General features: G+C 42.8%; 2 protein-coding genes across 5 annotated transcripts in view; one reads left to right on the plus strand and one right to left on the minus strand.

Moving 5' to 3' along the window:
• The window catches only part of LOC106805781 (atrial natriuretic peptide receptor 1-like), a 29,877-nt gene extending 13,357 nt beyond the window's left edge, over positions 1-16,520 (plus strand). Inside the window, exons 4-11 of the mRNA XM_014807505.1 lie at positions 1,205-1,360; positions 8,641-8,812; positions 9,377-9,526; positions 10,630-10,753; positions 12,204-12,272; positions 13,182-13,356; positions 14,157-14,255; positions 15,311-16,520. Of these exons, the coding sequence (XP_014662991.1) occupies positions 1,205-1,360; positions 8,641-8,812; positions 9,377-9,526; positions 10,630-10,753; positions 12,204-12,272; positions 13,182-13,356; positions 14,157-14,255; positions 15,311-15,777 (1,412 nt within the window). The 3' untranslated portion in view covers positions 15,778-16,520. The remainder of the gene's footprint in view (positions 1-1,204; positions 1,361-8,640; positions 8,813-9,376; positions 9,527-10,629; positions 10,754-12,203; positions 12,273-13,181; positions 13,357-14,156; positions 14,256-15,310) is intronic.
• A 101-nt stretch (positions 16,521-16,621) lies between these two features.
• Positions 16,622-20,949, minus strand: part of LOC106805801 (cell wall protein AWA1-like) — an 18,830-nt gene continuing 14,502 nt past the window's right edge. For all 4 annotated transcript variants that reach the window (XM_014807540.1, XM_014807538.1, XM_014807539.1 and 1 more), the window contains 5 exons: positions 20,437-20,504; positions 18,921-19,084; positions 18,364-18,488; positions 17,889-18,071; positions 16,622-17,578 (listed from right to left, as the gene is read on the minus strand). In XM_014807540.1, coding sequence (XP_014663026.1) covers positions 17,480-17,578; positions 17,889-18,071; positions 18,364-18,488; positions 18,921-19,084; positions 20,437-20,504 — 639 coding nt within the window. In that variant the 3' untranslated portion in view covers positions 16,622-17,479. The remainder of the gene's footprint in view (positions 17,579-17,888; positions 18,072-18,363; positions 18,489-18,920; positions 19,085-20,436; positions 20,505-20,949) is intronic.

Here is a 20,949-nt window from a genome sequence, read left to right on the forward strand (position 1 = left end):
GCTCTCGCTCTCTCTCTCTCTCTCTCTCTCTCTCTCTTTCTCTCTCTCTCTCCCTCTCTCTCTCGCTCTCTATTTGCGTTAGTTAATAAAGTTATTGAAGACACGGCCGTTTTTTTTAATCAAAGGGATCCCGAAAATGTTGAGATTATCGTAATTCCAATATGCCCGCCGCATTCTTATATAAGCAGCTGTACAACCGAGAGCATTATAGTTATGATGTTTTTTTGTTATATTTCTCTGGTCGTCATTATTTCGTCGATTTGAACCACCTCGCAGAATGTGATTACGTAGGAAAACGCAGCGAGTTTTGCTCAGGAAAGCTCCTATACACGTAGCATTAGGAGCCCTACTTGCCATATTCGATCGAAATATCTATTAACACTGTGCATTCGGACCGCGACTGTTGGTGAAAATCGCTATGTCAGTCGAGGTTGCAATGCCGTACGTCGCTAGTCTATCTAACGATCTGTGAATCGATGCCGATGTAAATACCTCCATTATGTAATGTCCATAACTAGCAGGACCGCGAGAAAATAATTCAAGCCATCGGTGAGACGGGGCAATCTGTTTCCCGAAACGACTTAATGTGAGCAGAATGGTCGGGTCGCTTGGAAGATTGGAATCGGAAGGTTTAGTCTTGCTAGATTAGGCATTATCCAGAAGTGGTCGCGTTGCACTTTTTTTACATTAAGCGAAACTAGTTCTCGAATATTGACGTTGTCAATGCATAAATCTATGTCATATTTTATCTGGAGCTGGCGAACACGAGTTCATCGTAGATACTCAAACTAACTATTACGGACCACCTTTTTTTACGTAGGAACGTGTTTCATTATTGCGGTTCGCGTCATACGCCGTAATATCTGTTGTTAAGATAATTACAATATGTGGTAATAACGACCATATATATCCCTCCCATTGCACTGCAAGTCGAGTAGACGAGTTAACTTAAAAATCATAATATTAGTCAGGTCGCGTTCAAGAGTGGTCTGGAAATTATCACCACTACTCTAGGGATCGTAAAGTTGCGTGTGCGTTCTCGTTCGTCCATGCGACCGCGGAAGCTTTTAGCTAAACGATATCGTTAGGTAAACACGTTGTGTTTTTGGTATACTCATGTTGCTGTCACCAATCCTAGTGAATTGTCTAGAAAAAAACATTAAGGTAGCGACCCGTGACCGTGATACGCGTTCTTGTTTCCTAGGTAAGATGTGGACTGCTCCCGAGCTGCTCAGGATGACAACGCCATTACCCACAGGGACCCCAAAAGGAGACGTTTACTCATTCGCTATCATCCTTCAGGAAATTGTAATGAGGCAAGGTCCATTCTACATTCCAGACACGAACCTCGGTCCCAAAGGTACTGCCATCGGTTTATTTCTCGTTATGTGTGCGTTCAAGCATGCGTGCGGGCGTGTGTGCGTATGTGTGTGTGTTTGTGTCTGCCCGTCTATCTGTCTGTTAGAGGATCTCTGTATGTGCGCGCATGCGCAGGTGTACGCGTATGCGTGTGCGCGTGCGTGAATGCGTATGCGTGTAAGTGCACGGTATGTTTTATTAACGTCGTATAGGTTTTTGCTACTCTGGACACCACATGTTCCTAAATAAAGCCCTTTTTTCACTTATTTTAACAATTTGTCACGCGAAACACGCAAACATGTAATTTCACGAAGATTTGAAAAAAACACGTGCACGGCAGCCCTACATCATCAAAACTGAGGGGAACCTCGATACCGCACGTGAGCACAACATTACTGCATGATCAGTTCATTGATAACTCTAGTGAGCTGCCTTTTAAATGTAGAAGGCTTTCTAGGAGCAGCTGGAAGAGGGAGGCAAGGGGCGTCAGATAATCAAGTCTAACCCAGCGCCGTAGATAAATCAACAAACCTACGGCCGAGCAACGCCTTATAGATGCTGTTAGCTGTCCACACAGTAACGTACCACGCTGGTAATCTCGCCTCGAACTGCGAAATCATTCACGCATAAATCCCTAGACTGGCCCAATAATTATAAGGCCTAGGTGCTGCTATAATTTTTTACGCGCAGTTCGTCAAGCGAGTTTCTTCGTCCGAACGCGTGGATGGATTCCGCACTACAGGCTCGGGTTTTGGAGAGCGCCAAATCCGTTCGTCATCTTTTATTTATTTATTATCATGCTCTACCATTACTCAATTTCCTCTTTTGTCGATGCTCTCCTCCAGCTAGCGCAGCTGCTCTCTCCGCGTGTACATGTTCGTATATGCACGCGAGTAAACTACATGTGAGCAACTATAGTAAAGCGTACGTCTATTTGATGCGGTGCGGCGCGTTATGTTCCCGTACGAGAAGCTAACACGAATTGACTTCCACGACTGGCAGTGTTCGTCTTGCCGATCGTCGTCCGCCTCTGCACACATTTGTGCCGCCTCCACGGACTGTTACTTCCACTCTATTCCCTCTGCCCGTCACCGCTCGTACCGTAATTGCTTGCAATGTAAGCTCATTTTCGATGGTATTCATCGAACGCACTTCGTGTGAATGCGAGGTTTTTTTATATTAAACTACACAGCGGTCATTCTGGTATCGCCTGGCTCAGGTCTATACTAATTGCCATGTTTTCTCTTTCGTCGCTGCCAGATTACTTACCTTTTCGAGTTATTATGTCGTCATCAACTGACGAATGGGAACTTATATCGTACGCTGACATATATATATATAGTTACGTTCATATACCCACATGGACGGCAAACGCTGCCAGCATGTGTCAATATAGACGGCTTCTTCTAATATGCCATGTGTCCGCATCCTTACCTCACGAACAAATATATCCCCGGTAATAATCATTGATGTACACACTGACTCGCGTGCACACACCCGCACGCGTGCACAAATGCATGTGGACACGCACGCACGCACCCATACACCCGCACGCATGCAGCAATGCATGTGGACACGCACGCACGCACCCATACACCCGCACGCATGCAGCAATGCCCGTGAACGCGCCCGCACGCGTCCGCACACGCGCGCAAATAGATATTAACAAGAGCGTATACTTCTTCTATCCATACTATATATAGCGCCTTCGTTATACGCTCTTGATATTAATGTATTATATAATTAATATAGCTTGCGGCAATAATAACAGCAATAATGCTGTCGACAGACGCTGGTCGCACATCGTCGGCGCACTCCTCTGCTCGGTCGGTATGTGCGGACGATTGATCGTCATCATCATCATCAGCAGTGCATGCACCACTCCCCGTCGACATTTCTGTAGTTAATCTCCTAAGCAGGTCACAGCACAGTCGGGCATATCGGCAACGCGCGCCCGTGGGCCTGGGCATGTATGCAGGCGCTATATGTGAAGTCTCGAGCAATCACGATTGTCGCAGGAATTACGAATACGAGCTTTCAGTCGCTCTCATTCTCCATTCATCAAATCAGTGCGCGGGGAAATGGCGCGCGAGTCCGTTATACAGCCCGGGCGCAATCTATTGCCGCTCGCTCATAACGGCGAGCGCGTAATCAGATATCCGTCGCCTGTCGGTTTTTTTACGAGAGCGCATATGCGACGTGTTTCTTTCCTGCGTCGTTAGAGAGAAGAGCAAGAGAGAGAGCGAGAAAGAAGTGGATGGTTTTCGCTCAAATACGAATCAATCCTTCGGTCTTGCGCCTCGGTGCGTCACTAAAAGCCCTGCTACTGTCCCGGCGTAAACGCGTGCGCGTGGGAAAGGGTTCCACCGTGTAAGACTTCTAGTCGAAGAAACAACATGAAAATCACATCTCCGCGGTTCTTAACTGCTATGCGACCCTAACTCGCTGCTAACTAAAAGCAAGAGCGACGCTTGCCTGTGCGTTATATGCCTATACAGAGCACTCCTACACAACTGTGCGCTTCTATAGAGTCCCATGTGTCCTCAACACACCTATACGCAAACTGACTTGATCAGTGTTTGATATAGCTCCAGCCCGACACCTGCTTACAAAAGGTAGTATGTCGCGTGCGTAGGTTCATGCGTATGGTGCGCCTGCCGAGTAATACAACATAGTGTCTTTCTTATTGCGCGCGCGTGCGTGCGTGAGTGTGTGTGCAGGCGTGTGTACGCGCGTGCGTACGTGTGCGTGAGCGCATGCGCGACTATATATATATATTATGTGTGTGTGTGTGTGTGTGTGTGTGTGTGTGTGTGTGTGAATGTGCGTGCGCGTGCGTGTGTGTGTATGTGCGCGCATGTGCGCGCGCGCGGGTGGGTAATATACTATAATGTACTGATACGGCGGGAAAGCTACCTATAGATTCCCTGGTCCAGTTACTTACATTATGTATGGTAGAGCAGTGCACGCAAGCCAAGCTGACGGGAGGGCCTGTGCTGTTCTGGTGCTGCAAGCTGTAAAATTAATAACTGTAAACCGCGAAAGCGCGATGTCAACGAATAGATTTAACGCTGTATTAGGGCCTAATAATAATCATACATATAATTATTCAGCTCTATTATTTTGTGCTCTATATCTGTCGATAGCATCCATATTTTGTGAAAAAAATATGCATTTAAAATGGTCAAGGGGTATTCGAGAGCAGACCACATGACCTATTCGCTTCTATCGGCTGACGCCACGCGCGCAAAACTGTTTAACAACGTTACACTGGCATACCGGAGCTTTCTGTTCTATTACTTGGACAACACATCAGTGTGACACGCACCGTTGGAACTGAGTAAATAATAAGCACGCACCACACGTAAAAGCTTGTCTAATTATATATTTAATTAATTAATTAAAAGTGCTAAACCTTTTTGCGTGACGTCACACAGCAGTCGGCAGCCGCTACGCATCGTAAATTTATACTAATTTACCAAACTTTTGCGCGGACAAAACTATAACTCACTCATTCTGATGACTCGTAATCAGCTGGCCTAATTGCTGCAAGTGAAATGTACCGCAGCCTGTGCAGTGGTACACCAGCGCACGCTTACTGTGGGAAAAAGAGTAGGGAACAAGCATGCATGCGCTCCATCTCTCAGAACTATCGTCTCTTCCCGAGCCGCAGATTTGCAAAACATTTCAATAATCTCAAATGCGGGGTAGTATGATTTGCTCTTCATTTTAGAAGTACTGTATGACTAATTTCACCGAAATACAATTTTATTTGAGAGATACTTGGTTCGCGCCATACTCAAAAAACTTTAAACTCAAGAATCGTCATTTGCGACTAGGCATCGTATTACACTGACGAGAGGGTATACTTTTCAACAAAATAGTATTTCATTAACGTGATAAAGAAAATGTTAATGTGACATCGCGTCTGTACGTCCATAGACTCCTCCACAGACTGTCGATATATACTTCCCTTCATCTCTCCATCTGTCTCTCTCTCCCTCTATTTCGTTTTCTCTCTCGCGAGCGCGCTCTCTCTCCCTCTCTCTCTTCCCTCTCTCTCTCTATAACTATATATGGCGAATGCGATCGACAGACGCCTTACCTGACTGAGCGTTTGGCGTGCTGAGCACTCGTAAAGACTCTCACAAATACTCGTATGTAGAAATCCACGCTGACACAGAGCAGGGGTACGATATAGCGCGAATTCTGCACCGCGTGAGATTCTAAACTGTTGAGCAAGAGTCGCAACGCCTGCAGAGAGATTCACTCGAGAATTATATCCTGCATTTCCATCGTTCAAAATAATAGTATATATATCAAGAGCTAATAATACATAGAGTGTACAACGGAAAAACGGGAAAATAGTGCTATTTCACGACTACATTATTCTACTTTGCCTGCGAGTCTAGAATAATTTCATGGTATTGCATTAAGCAGAATTCTTTGCTCTCTAAGAGAGAGAGAAGGGGCAGAGGGGGATTTTGTTTGAAGGTGAGTGTATATTGATGGTGAGTGATATGATGGTATTTTGATGGTGAAGCCCAGAGTGGTGAGTGCGGACTTTACTAGTATAATCTAGAAAATAGAAGCTTTTTAAATTGGTCCATTTTTATTACTTGAGAGTTGTACAGTTATAATAGTGATATAGCTTTGCTATAACGCTTGTACTTTGTAATCTCATATAATGTCTTACAAAATAGTGTTCTACAATGCACTACATCGTTGCCTTTTATAATGCACGCATATGCATGTACATGCGCATATAGTATGACCATATTTAATACAAGTACATAGTAGCCGGCTATAATTAATGCATATATACGATCATAGATAATAGACTATAACTTTATGTTTACATCGTCGTGTTATATAATGGATGAATCCATGTTAACCTACAAATTACACCAACGCGATTAATATATTTCCGCCAAAAACCCGTGTCACCGAATCAGCGTATCACTCTATTATTTGCAGACATGATTAATGATTATCCACCATCTTGACCACTTTCACCACTACTATTATGGAACGGGTTATCTATGTTGCAATGACTCGTTCCAGTATTAATTACTAAACCCCTTTCAATGATTTACATCGCGTTATATGCTGTGGTTATTGGTAATTGAAGTATGCTATTGGTCCGAACGTAGTCGAGACACACGGGGGAGTTGAGCAACCGTCGTTGCACCGATATAATTCTCAACTGCAATTACGGAGAACAGAACATGTGCCCGTTAGGAACGAGTTTACAAATCATAAGTGACAATTACATGCAGTGCAGGCTAAACTATATGTATACCGTGCATTCGATAAAATCCCAAAAGATACTGTAACTAAATATATATGTTTATACATTTTGTTTGCTATATTATGGCTATTCCCGGCAGGAAACGTCCGCTGGTGTAAATGTGAGTGCCCTGTGCTATTTTCGCCCCATATGTCTCTGCAGAATACCACATAATATTTGCTCATGTGTGTTATCGCGCACATTGTTCTCTGGTAGAACCGGACTGGTCGAGCCGTACTGGTAGAGCCGGACTGGTCGAGCCGTACTGGTAGAGCCGGAAGCCACGCCATATAGCATACACAATTTTATTATTTAGTTTAGAGTGGGTTTACTTGCAAAACCGCTGGTTTTATGTCCCCAAATACGTAATAGTGATTTGTCGTATATATAGTAACATCGATGTAGTAACAATTAGATTGGAAGCGTTAATATGCGTCGGCCAGTTAGTACTTTCTATATGCGTTATTAGTATGCAATTATGCAGTGTCGTTGTCAGCAGCCGCAGCTTCGAGTAACTATGTGAGTAGGGTGCATGCTGAGTTATTACCGCTAGTATTGCACGCAAAGGAAGGAGGTTGTCTACCCTGCTATAACGCTTTCTTAGAGTGTTGCTGATCACCTATTAGCAGGATACTAAGCGTTAGATAGCTAGATCCGGTTTGATCCATCATCGCGTCGATTCATCACAAAATTTAGAGTAAATAGCATCGATAAAGGTTAAAGATGTCACATCTTCACACATGTACAACATTGCCTGTCATGTCTCCTGACAGCAGACCGCACAGATCCCTGGCCAGTATGCTGCGAAACATGCCAATAAATGCTCATCTGCGAATGTAATCGCTCCACGTTCTCATCAGATCTGACGGCCATCGACGCTATAATTGAATTTTGTTTTTAAGTCCAACGGGGACCAGTCCGCAGTCTCAATTTCACACGCGATAAGTAAAAATAAAGTGGAGAGAATGCTCTATCGTCGATGATTGTCGCACAACATGGGATGCTTGTTTTCCCTTACCGCTAACGAGCTCCCGTAACGAGTATGAGCGCGGGTCTGAAGTGGCGAGCGCTCAAAGGCAGTAATTAACGCACCAGAACTACTTACGAACAAGGAGCTAAATATAAAAAGGAGAGGAAGCGGATTGGCTGTGTGGTTTTCACTTCAAGGGCGCCATCTATGGTCCATAATAAGCTGAAACGGCCGTGCAGACCAAACCCAGAGACAATAGAAGACTAATCTGTTCTAGGGTCTCTGCCGAACCCAAATTTGGGCCAGATATGGCGGCGCTTCCTCTCCTTATTATATTTAGCTCCTTGCTTACGAAGAAAACGGTGACGCCACTAACAACGCGCGGGAAGCTTTTTTTAAGCGAGGAACAGAGGCTGTATAGTTTATTCCCAGCGTCTTGGGTAAAAAATACCATTTCCCGCGGTTCCCAGTTAAATCGCACCGCGAATTCCCAGTTTCCAGATTTTTTCATAAACTCTTTTTCCCATATTTCATCTGAATTTCTTACCATATCTGATATATTTCTCGGTTCGCAGACAATTAATTAAAACTGTTCATGCAATCCCGCGTGCCGAAATTAACCGCCCCCAATCCTATCTCGACTCTTTTGTTGTTTCTCGATCTCGATCTATTCTATTCTCTTCTATATTCTATTCTATTCTATTCTATTCTATTCTATTCTATTCTATTCTATTCTATTCTATTCTATTCTATTCTATTCTATTCTATTCTATTCTTTTCTAATCTATTCTATTCTATTCTATTCCATTCTATGCTATTCTATTCTATTCTATTAATTCTATTCTATTCTATTCTATTCTATTCTATTCTATTCTATTCTATTCCATTCTATGCTATTCTATTCTATTCTATTCTATTCTATTCTATTCTATTCTATTCTATTCTATTCTATTCTATTCTATTCTATTCTATTCTATTCTGTTCTATTCTAGATCTCGATCAGTTCTATTGTTTTTGTCAGATATTGTCGACCGTGTTCGAGCAGGGCAAACATCGCCACCATTCCGGCCGTACATCGACGACAACGAGGTCGACGATGACGTACACAGACTGAGCATGCGCTGTTGGGCCGAGGATCCAGCCGAGAGACCAGACTTTGGCGCCATTAAGCAGATCATGCGAAAGCTCAACAAGTAATGAACACTTGCGTTTTCGCGGGTCGGGTCGGCTTTTTGTTTTAGCAATTCTGCTTGTTAATCGTTAGTCGTTGTCAAGTAATCACGACCACAGAACGAATAAAGTACGCAACACGCACACACATGGACATGCACACGCGTACACACACGCACACGCGGCGGGCACGTACGCTCAGATGCATGTAAACGCACGCATATGCACGCACGCACTTACAAACATGTAAACCTATTTCAATATGAGCTAGGCAAATAGCAACGCAGGCACACGCGCGTAGGCGCACACGCTTACAAACTGGTAAACCAATTTCAATATGAGCTAGGCAAATAGCAGCAAGCAAAACAAAATTCAACGGGAGAAATCCATAAAAAAGTACAGAAAGCGGATTTTGCACTCTTCGTTATTTTCAACTACAGACATTTGTGCGCGTTCGTACAGACTAGGACGCATAATTATAGCCTGCAAACGTAAGCCTATTTCTAATTATCCAAACTCTTAACCTTGTTTAGTCGGTGTTTTCAAGGCATCCGACACTCACTTTTCTGTTGTTATTATATTATCAGGGGAAGCGAGAGCGGCAACATTCTAGACAATTTGCTATCACGAATGGAGCAGTACGCAAACAATCTCGAATTTCTAGTAGAGTCAAGGACGGCGGACTACCTCGAGCAAAAACGCAAAGCTGAGGATCTGCTTTATCAGCTTTTGCCAAAGTAAGAAACCGTAGAAATTATTCATGGCAAAGGATATCGGGACTATTTTCGTTGACTACAGCGTTGATACCAGCAGAGAATCAATGTGCGCCATCCAGGTCGTTGGGATTGTCGTGGTTGAGTGAAATTCTATATGCGATACAAGTATGGCGGTAAACGTGCTCATAGGCGTGTTCAATGCATACATGTAGATTTGTTGTGCGCCGAATGCACTACTTACTTGACACACGAGGAGCTGTTGTAGGTCGAAAGAAGTTGTACCTGAACGAAATCTACATGCGATATACATAGAAATGTATATTCGGTATACTTACAAATGTGTATGCCGTATAATTACAATTGTGTATGCCGTATACTTACGCATGTGTATGCAGTATAATTACAAACGTATATGCCGTATACTTACAAACGTGTATGCCGTATACTTACAAATTGGTATGCCGTATACTTACACATGTGTATGCCGTATGCTTACAAACGTGTATGCCGTATACTTACAAACGTGTATGCCGTATACTTACAAATTGGTATGCCGTTTCCTTACACATGTGTATGCCGTATACTTTCAAATGTGTATGCCGTATACTTACAAATGTGTATGCCGTATACTTACAAATGTGTATGCCGTATACTTACACATGTGTATGCCGTATACTTACAAATGTGTATGCCGTATACTTACAAATGTGTATGCCGTATACTTACTTGGCGCATGCCATATATAAATACGTGTACGCGTGTCGTGTTGAAAGAACAGGTTGATATCTTGCTTTAGAAGCATTGTCCTTTACGTCCCCTCGTATTAACGTACGGTTCACCGCTATCGCGACGCGGCGGTAGAAGCTTAGCAAAATGTTCTAATAGAAAATTGGCAAGCTGCGGGAAAAGCAGCTTTTGCGACGTCGCTGCTCTTCTATCCCGTGCGTATCAGATTTGCGACGCACTCTTCATTTCTTTTGCTCGACGCGCGGATTCATCCGAGGCTCAAATAGCAATTGCGGGCAACTGAGAGGGGATGAAAGACCAAAAATTCTCTCGAGCAAAGATTGCACACGTACGTACCACTCGCGAGTGATGTTCGCTGGTTGTCTTTATGCTGACAGATCCGTCGCGACGAATATAATAGCCGGTCGGCCATTAGTCGCCGAGTCGTTCGACAGCGTCACGATCTACTTCAGTGACATCGTCGGATTTACAGCGATGAGCGCCGCCAGCACTCCCATGCAGGTACGCCTCTCCCGTAGTCTCTCCCCATGCAGGTACGCCTCTTCCGCGGTCTCTCCCCATGCAGGTACGCCTCTACCGTAGTCTCTCCCATGCAGGTACGCCTCTCTCGCGGTCTCTCCCCATGCAGGTACGCCTCTCCCGCGGTCTCTCCCAAGCAGGTACGCCTCTCTCGCGGTCTCTCCCATGCAGGTACGTCTTTCCGCAGTCTCTCCCATGCAGGTACGCCTCTCCTGAGTCTCGGGAGAGGCGTACCTGCATGGGGAGAGACCGCGGGAGAGGCGTACCTGCATGGGGAGAGACCGCGGGAGAGGCGTACCTGCATGGGGAGCGGTCTCTCCCCATGCAGGTACACCTCTCCCGCGGTCTCTCCCATGCAGGTACGCCTTTCCCGCGGTCTCTCTCCGTGTCTTATGTCGTGATGTTCATCTCTCCCAAGACGCTCGTCTTATATTCAAAGCACGTTGTTAGATATTCGTTTCGAGTGGAAATGAATTTAGCTGCCACGCGTCAACCGTCGCATCTCTACCACCTCTCTTCGCCCAGCCATATTTCCTTGACTCTTGATACACGCCATTCGCTATGGGTGGGTAGTTTGAAACAGGGCGTACGCGTAACCTAGGTACCTAGTGATACCAAAGTCGGTATGTGTGTGTGCGTGTGTGTATGTGTGTGTGTGTGTGCGTGCGTGCGTGCGTGCGTGCGTGCGTGCGTGCGTGCGTGCGTCTTTGTATGAGTGCGCGCGATAAGTGCGCCTTCCTGAGTGCACGTATTATAATCACTTGGCTATAATTATAATTCCGTTATTTTCTTTTTTTCTCATGTCAGAGTATCCCACTGGGGGTTTCGATTATTAATGTTGAGCTTTCTGCCTAGATTTTAGCGAGTGACGCTGAAAACCCCACGAGTAAAGTCCATTTATTATCGACGTGCGTAACTAAACGGTGGATCATCTGAATAATTCAAAATGAACCTCCCCTGCTTCTGATTTAGTTGCATGATGTCTGTAGAGAAGGAAAGGGGAGGAGCGAACGCCTGCCGGCTTCAGCGCAAATGGAAGAAGCATAGGAAGAAGCGACAAATTCATCAATTACGCCTGTGGTGCTTTATCGGCGACACAATGCACATCGCGGCGTCTAATAGAGCAAACGTAACTCGCGTGGAGTAAAGAGACAAGCTCTCTTAGCTAAACAAGGCGAAGATTCGCCGCGTAACGTGATCCCACGCGCAATCTTCTGCAATGCGGAGCAACAGAAACTGTTTTCACTCCGACGGCTCGTCGCATTTGCGCTGATTTTTGATATGCGTACGTGTTAGTTACAAAATGCTGCTGCAACAGTCGAGCAATCAAGCTCTAGCATCCACATCCCCACCCAAGTTTCCATATAAGTGTTGTCGCGCGATGCTGTCGCGTTTAACCACTTTATCTTAGTAACGTAATCCTTTGTTTTAGGTCGTCGACCTGCTTAACGACCTCTATACTTGCTTCGACTCCATCATTGAGCATTTCGACGTATATAAGGTACGTATCAGCATCCTATTCTGAAATGCCAAAAGCGTGTTACCATAAATCTCGTAGTTTTTTCCCCCCAAATTGATCGCAGCATAGAATATATGATAGGAATAATATAATATCCACTTATGATGAGGCAATTGTTTTGTTGAAAAGTTGCTTACAATATTTTTTTCGGGCTTCGTTTTGAGTATCACCTTGAGTGCATTGTCTGAAATTGATCAATTAGTATCTGCTTGAGGCAGCATGATATTGCACACTTTCGAGTCACTTATCGTTCGAGTCAATATTTAGTTTCGAAACTGCGCTGTATTGAATTCTACTGTATTGTATTGTATTGTATTGTATTGTATGCTATTGAGAAGTGAAAAGCTCTATCAGAAATAATACAGCATGACGTGAGTGCTCCGATGCAATATTATAGCGCACGTCGTAGGACGCTTTACTTATAGCGATATTCAGAAGAATGGTGTGGACTTCCTGTTACCGGGAGTAGTTTTCTTGCACATATAAGTACATTTTCGCTTTTTTGTTAACCAGCTGCTCGCAAAAAATGGTCGATTTCACCATAGACGAAGAGATATATATATATATATATATAGATATATCTGCGCGTGTCGGAGCTGTGAATAATGGATGCAAATATAGCGTGCAAATAAAGACGTGCAAAGTTTTACTTCGAACGTGCTTGGGTCTTAATGAAGCTAACTGGTTTTACCAGACGCTCTCACCGCACTCTATTATTTACGAGAGAATTATTTAAAAGCTTCAAACTTTCGTCCCTTACTAATCGATTAAATAACGAATTCACAGTACTATGTATCCACTCGAGCTCAATGACAGATGAGTCGTTGCAGGACAAGGCGATGCACCGTGCACAAACGGTGGCATTTAACCGGGTCACTTTGCGTGTTTCAGGTAGAGACGATCGGAGACGCATACATGGTCGTGTCGGGTTTGCCGGTCCCTAATGGCGTCTTTCACGCGAGGGAAATAGCGAGAATGTCACTTGCCCTTCTAAAAGCTGTGGTGACATTCAAAATTCGACACAGACCCGAGGAGCAGTTAAAGCTGCGCATAGGCATGCATACGGGTACGTTGATGCGCATGCGCGTCAGCGTATAAAGATATATAAAGCTTATAATCAGATGTAGATAGGCCACGAGCGTTTCGTGCTGCGACGCCCACTGCCTAATACCGCAAGACTTCATCCTATTGTCTTTTTTTGTTTTCTTTCTTCGCCTCGTTTATTTTAATCCGCCTAGTCGTTGCGCATTTGCCACGTTTCATTTGGGAATTATCAGTTGTTGGCTTGTCTCGCTTGTGAGAGAGCCCCCCTGCTGCAGTTGACGAGATTGTGTAAGTAACGATAAAATTTTAGTCGGTTTAAGGTAAGATGTGTGCTCGACACGTACGCGCCCACGCAGGCCTGCGCTCCCGCTGGCAAATTCGCCAAGCTATTTCGTAATTTCCCGTCATATATTTCAAACGTTACATATTGAATCGGGTTCTATCACGCGTGTAATACATATCGCGCTCGTTTTTATCGTTCGAAATAATAGAACATTTCACACTGCGTAACTTCCTGACGCGCTCTAAATTAATAACCTACAAAAAAACTTTTTTTAAATTTTTTTCAGAAATCACTCTAGTCGTTCGTCGGCGTGCTCCGTAATTACACATGCGCACAGCAAAAAATATATATTCACACACAAAATTCACTAGCAGCTATCGGTTTGGGACTTCAACACATAGCATAAAATTTAATAACCGCTCGAACTACTTCCTTTCATATCCATATGAGGCTACCCGGAACCATTTACTTTAGAAGTTATTAGATATCGGTTTGATCGTTAAGGTGATCGATCGTCTTGTGTATTCGCCTTGTTACAGGCCCGTGCGTGGCTGGAGTCGTCGGATTGAAGATGCCTCGCTACTGTCTGTTCGGTGATACGGTGAACACGGCGTCCAGAATGGAATCCAACGGACAGCGTAAGTCTCGCGTAACTAATCGGTAGTATGAATAAGCGTGTGCCTGCAGGCATGTGTAGGGAAATGTCTGTATAGGACGTACGCGCCGCACGCTGTGCGCAGTATCGACTCCCAACATATATGTGTCGGATCCCTAATTGGATGAAACTGAGAAGCAAAGCAGGTCTGTGCATCCGCATCGGCGATGGACGCTTTCCCTGTATAGTCAAACAATGAAGCTGCCTTTTTCATGCTATAACTACACCGAACTACCTCTCAATAAACACACGCATGCGTTTAGTCCTGTCATCTAACTTGGTGCCAAGAAGAGAGCCTTGTATGCCGCGGCACCCGCCAGTGAAAACTGTGAATCTCTTCACTAGGCCGATAGCCCAGTAGGGCACCCGAAAATTATTATTATATCTAACTTGGCTAACAAGGCACTATCGATGCCATACACACTGTGTATGCGCGAACGAATGCACGTATTTATCGATGCACGTATTCTCTGCATGTTTCCTTCGTGGTGCCGCGCGCACGGTAGGCTTTTGAATCATACACGAACATTCTCTATATGGCACACTAGGCATCTCATATGGCACACTAGGCATCTCATATGGCACACTAGGCATCTTATATGGCACACTAGGCATCTCATATGGCACACTAGGCATCTCATATGGCACACTAAGCATCCGAACGCGCTGGCGATTATATAGGAGTCCTTACTGGTGAACTAAGAAGTGGTGAAAGCTATGAATGTCGACCTAGTTAGCTTCGATTAAGTATCGCAGGAAGAGAATACGCTGTGGCTCAATCAGATGCTCGCGGCAAGCGTCAGTTTAAAGAATTTCGGCTTCGATATATTGAAGCATATCTGCTACTGGAATATGCTCAGAATGAAAGCACAAACCGTTCGTGCCCGCACTGCGTATACTATGCGGGATGCAGATGGTCATGAATGAAGAACACGGACAAGCCGTTATATTATAGCGCACTACCATTTTGTGAATGTACAGTCATTAGAACTAGAGGAAACTGTGCGGTAACACTGTTTTGTTTGTTTTTACGTCTAGCTCTGAAGGTGCACGTGAGCCCAGACACAGAGGCGATTCTTCGTATATTTAACACGTTCAGACTCGAGTGCCGCGGTGATATTGAGATGAAGGGAAAAGGCGTAGTGCGAACGTACTGGCTGTTGGGGGAAAAACCATCGAACGTGGCGCCACCGCGCGACGGCGAAGGAGGTGAAGAAAGCGCGCCAGCACCGACGTTAGCGACATCTGTCGACGTCCACCGAAATCGCAATTCATGCCGCAATACGTCGTTGAAAAACGAGATGAAACCAGAGCATTCCGAGCCAGTGATTACAAGAAGCAGCTCACAGAGTTCTCAGCTTTCGAACACCTTCTGCCCAAGCGCCACGACGTACACGAATCAGCTGCCCCGGCTAGAACCAAGTCAAAATGATTCGTATAGTGACATTCCGTTATATAGAGATTCCTTACCTAGCGGGGCTATATACAGAAGCGTGAATACGTAAAGCAGAGCGGGTGATGTGCATGACTCGGGGGAACGCATTTCCAACATTTTTAAATGGCATTTAACGAAACCATTCGTAGTCAAGCATGTATTAGTGAAGACTGGACAGTCTTGCTGTCCTAACCAACTTGTAAATATAATTAAAGTCCGTGTTTCGTCGACTCAGACGGATTTTGGTGCGCTTTACATATATTTCACATTTTTTCGTTAACTGTGTAAGCTATCGTTTATGTTGCAACCATCTTATAAATATAATACTATAATCATAAAGCCGGCGAAACATCATTATATAGATCTGACATATTTGATATTACTGTGACAGGAACCACATGGGCGTTTTAAGCTGGTGGTTTACTGCAAATCAGCTAGTTTCTCATATAGTTTATGCCATATGTCATATGCTTGCAGTAATACATATTACGATTTGCTCATAGGAAATATTTTCACTTACTATAAGAACACGGTAATCAAACTTGTAAAATTAACTACTATGCCATTATAATATAGCTATAATCTATATGAACTGTAAACGTAATGTGTCAACAGTTGTTAGTAAGATGTGTCTTCAATAAAGAGAAGGCGAATTCAACGCTACCCTGTTGTACATATTGATTTGAATATAGATCCAGTGATTAAAGCTGCTTCAGATTATACTTCATAATAAAAGTCGTTGTCGCAAATAATTTAGTATTAATTTTAAACATGAATTTTGCTATTTTTACTACGAGATTTTGGTTGTGACCGCTAAAAATTACAAGACACAAACCAAATAATACCTTGTGAGCATTGTATAATGGACAAAGCGTAGAAAAACAAGAAAAAGAATAAAATAATGGCGTTTGCAGTTATATGAATATCATGTACGATGACAGTATTTATTATATTTAATGTTGCACTAGATATAATTTTCTGTTATAAAACGTGTTGGCAGACATCTTTCATGATTAACTTTTTTATATCAGTTAAATAATAGCTGCGAATCGCCTTCATTTAAATCCAGCCGTTCATATCTCACGATAAAAGTCATAACAGCAGGTTCTTTTACTTCCACCAGGTAAATTTCGTATGGCAACACGAGATATCGCCGGCAAATTACAGCAATGAAGTAGAGAATGGATATGTATTTATAAGAGTAGGCCACTTTCATCAGAAACAGATATATAGTATGCAATTATAGCGATAATGTCTACGATATGCGCCACATATTCTTCACGTGGCACCGAATGTTGACATAGCATTACTACAAGAAAATGAACATGCAACACCATGCAAACATACAGGATGCATGCAATACAAAAAATCATTTGAACAAACAAGGCATAAACTATGAATCTTATCAATAATATACAATTAATTAATATATAATATAATTGAAGGATAGTGCATAATTTAAAGTATACTATGCCACATTGCCTATATATATGGATAGGTGTTGTACGATTTAGTAGGAGATATTTTAGTAATAAAATGGGAACAAAGATATACAAAAATTATCGAAGGCTCTACAGTAAATTATTCTCTCTGCGCGTTGTAGTGATTTCGATTTGTTTCGGTTTTTTTTTTTTATTATTTGGTTAAATGATTTTGTTTTTCAAATAAATAGAAATTAAACTAGTTTAGTAACGACCTAGTAAGTTATAATACTACGCGATTATTAATTTGATTGGCTGCTATAATTATTAAGTGATTATTCTATTCTCCCGTCACATGTAAGTTGAGATGTTATCCGCTTCCTCCGGCATATCTTTCTCGGGAGATTCCAAATACGTAGGGTTCCATGTCCCAGTGCGGCTTGACATCTCCTTTTAAATTACAATGAAATTATGTAAAATTAGGTGTAGGTGATATAGCCGATGTGACTATATATTTTTTTCTTCTTTTTTCATCTATGCACTATTATATAGTTAACAATGATTATTCATATCTAATGTATGAACTTTAATTTAGATTATTATATGTAGCAATGCGAAAATAGCTCAATCATGACGTTTTCATCCGCTTACACCGCAATTGAGCGGAAATTTGTTGGTGGCTAAATATAGGTTGGAGAAAAACCGTCTTTGAATTTCTATAAACTAATCTACCATCGACAAAAAACGCACGCATACTAACAATATGAAATTCTCCTCGCTGCTTGTGTTCGATGCCTCCATTTCGCACACTGGTAATGTCGTTCATGAGCAATTTATCCATGTTTCCATGGTAATATTGCTGCTGCTGGTGAGCGCTGCTTATAGATGACTGATAACTGTTCGCCAGCAGTGCTAGGTCGCGTTTCCTCCTCATAGGGCATGCCTGAAATCGCAGGCATGCGCATGCGCGCAAACAACGATGAACCATTGCAATCTCTAGTCAAGCGTAAGTACGAGAACAGTCTAGAAAAACGTAATGAAAGAATTTATCGCACAACTATTTTGAATAATAATTCTCGTGCCTGTCGTTCATTCCTCGTCGCGCATCTGAGGAAACAATCAAGCAATCAAGGTGTTCGTGTAGCGTGCATGCGCTAGCGTCCCGACATTGACTGGTATTGTAAAGAGTAACAGGCGGGTCGTGTGCGCTTACAGGACAGGACTCCTTCACTTACCATGATAATGAAGAGGCCCACGAATAGCACGAAGACTACTACACCAACTATGATGACGGTGATCACCCACGTTTCTAATCCCTGAGATTGTGCTGGGGCGGTTGGTAACGGGGTATCAGTACCGCCTATAGCAAACATATGTTCAACTAACTTTACAATGTATTTACCGCTTTGCTACTTTCAACGCTAACAAATGTTTAGCGTAAATATTTTCGAATAACACGCATGAAACGTAAAATGTCTAATATTAAAATGGCTGTTGGAAATTATTACCGAAAGATGGCACCACTGAAGCGCTCACTGCAAACTAACAACGTGGTTCCCACTGAGGCTGAAGGGGTCGTTGTCGTATAGGGTACCCTAACCCTAACCCTAACCCTAACCCCCCTAACCCTAACCCTAACCATATCAGATAGTTACCTCGGGTACGTATATGTAGTACCCTATACGACAACGACCCTTTCTGCCCCACTGAGCTGTGTAACAACAACACTTATGATTATTTACTCCTGATAACATGTTATGTATAATACAGCTCAGTAACGGTTGTTACTCACTTATAATTGATGAGTAGTTTTCGTCGATAGTGTAAGCGCCCAGTTGCGCACCGTGTTCGTCGATGTATTGCCCGAATGCTCGACTAACGAGACTTATACCATTTCCCGCTCCGGGTGTTAGGATGACTGTATATTCAACCTTAACACCATCAGACTCGCTTCCACTGGAACAAACCCATTTACAACGTAATATAACTATTAATTATGCAAAAGTCGGCGATGCGTGGAGTTTGCTCTGCGGAAAATAAGAAATGTGCGCGATGACAATGATGTTTTCTTTGGCATTATTGAGTTGGATATGCAGCAGGAGTGTATAATAGGGCCCTATTATACACTCCTGATATGCAGGGGATATGCATGACGGATGGAATGTTAGGACTCTGGTTAGTAACACATGGGCTTGCTAACAATATATTCGTAAATATTGCAAAACTCGATCGCTGGAACCCAGTGGAGAATTTGCCGCCATCAGCAATTTTTAAAATGTTGTTCAAGACAGGATTTTGGTCAGTTAAAGTCGCTTGCATTTGGTCGGTAAGTAAAACAATTGCCACCAGAGGGCGGTAAAATGTAATGCTATATAAGGTTTGCTCAAACTATGACATCGACCAATGGGAATCCTCTATCTCAGAAAATCGATCTGTCGCACAGATTTAAAACCTATACATTCATCTATACATACATATATACTACTTCGTTGCATACGGTATAAGTTTCTACACAATGTATAGACGTATCTTGGTCGCGTGGTACACTGGATAAATAGGCCAGGTATTGTATTACGATGTGCCTAAAGTTTGCAAGAAAAATTTGGTCTCAACTCAGACGGAATACATCTCTTGCTTTATCGTAACATTTTGAAGTATTTAGAAACGATAGAAATGTCTGATTTATGCGCGTATGAAGCTTTCTAGAAGCCTGTGAATATACCAGACTACAACAATGGTGTGTGGCGCCAGGCTAGCCTGGTCAGTTCTATGCAATTTAAATCGCACATTATTATCGCGGTAGGATATACCGTCTAGATCTAGACAAAATTAAATCCGACGTGAATTGTCGTTTCCTTGGACTAAGAATTCGCTAGCGTCGTTGCATTTAGTGTTCCCGGCTGATAGTCCATTAAATGGAGACAACTAGCGCTGTCGTGCATATTTATAATATGCGTCATACAGTGTTGCTTGAAGCATTACATGATCTGTTTGTCGGCAGCTGCTTTTAACGCGTTTTGAAAAACATGCGTTTAAAAATTCTATTGTGTGTTAAGCAACGATATAATGCGACGAATTATCAGGCATGCAAGGCACTATCACACAACTATATAAATGCGGCAACTCTGGAACTTATTGTCTCGGAACATTATAACGCGAGATTCTGTATGCAGCTGGCGTGATGTGTAGCAATTCAAATGTGTCTCCGAATAACCTACTGGGTGTTCACGTCACGTTCATGTACGTGGATATTCAGTGAAGGGGTACATTATTTGCTTGTATAATGAGCTGGGAGGCTAAATGCTTACCTGAACCTATTTATCCTGACAGCTAAAAACTCCGCATCTGTGATTGTGCTATTGTAGGCTGCAGTTAGCTAAAACAGAAACACATACAATAACAAATGCTAATAATCAGATATCTATAAATAGAAAAATAATGTCACAATAATATATGCAATTGTGCACTATAGATGGTTTCTACTGACAATGAATTATAACAATAATTATGTTTAACAACCTGTTATACTAGTAATTGATTGTAAACATTCAACGTATTTTCCTAGGTTTTAATGTATCAATGGTATTGTGAAGGCGCGACCATAGTGTCCGTGCAAGATAAAGGGCGTACGGAAATTTCTAGTGAATAAAGTATAATTGATTACCTTTTAGCCTGTAGGGATTAATTAATGAACAATGATGTGAATTCACTGAAAAGCGAATTGGAACCCGCTTGATGTACACCATACACATCATATATATATATATATATATAGATATATCTGCGCGTGTCGGAGCTGTGAATAATGGATGCAAATATAG

The sequence above is a fragment of the Priapulus caudatus genome, unplaced genomic scaffold, assembly GCF_000485595.1.
Source record: "Priapulus caudatus unplaced genomic scaffold, Priapulus_caudatus-5.0.1 Scaffold127, whole genome shotgun sequence".
Taxonomy (NCBI): domain Eukaryota; kingdom Metazoa; phylum Priapulida; class Priapulimorpha; order Priapulimorphida; family Priapulidae; genus Priapulus; species Priapulus caudatus.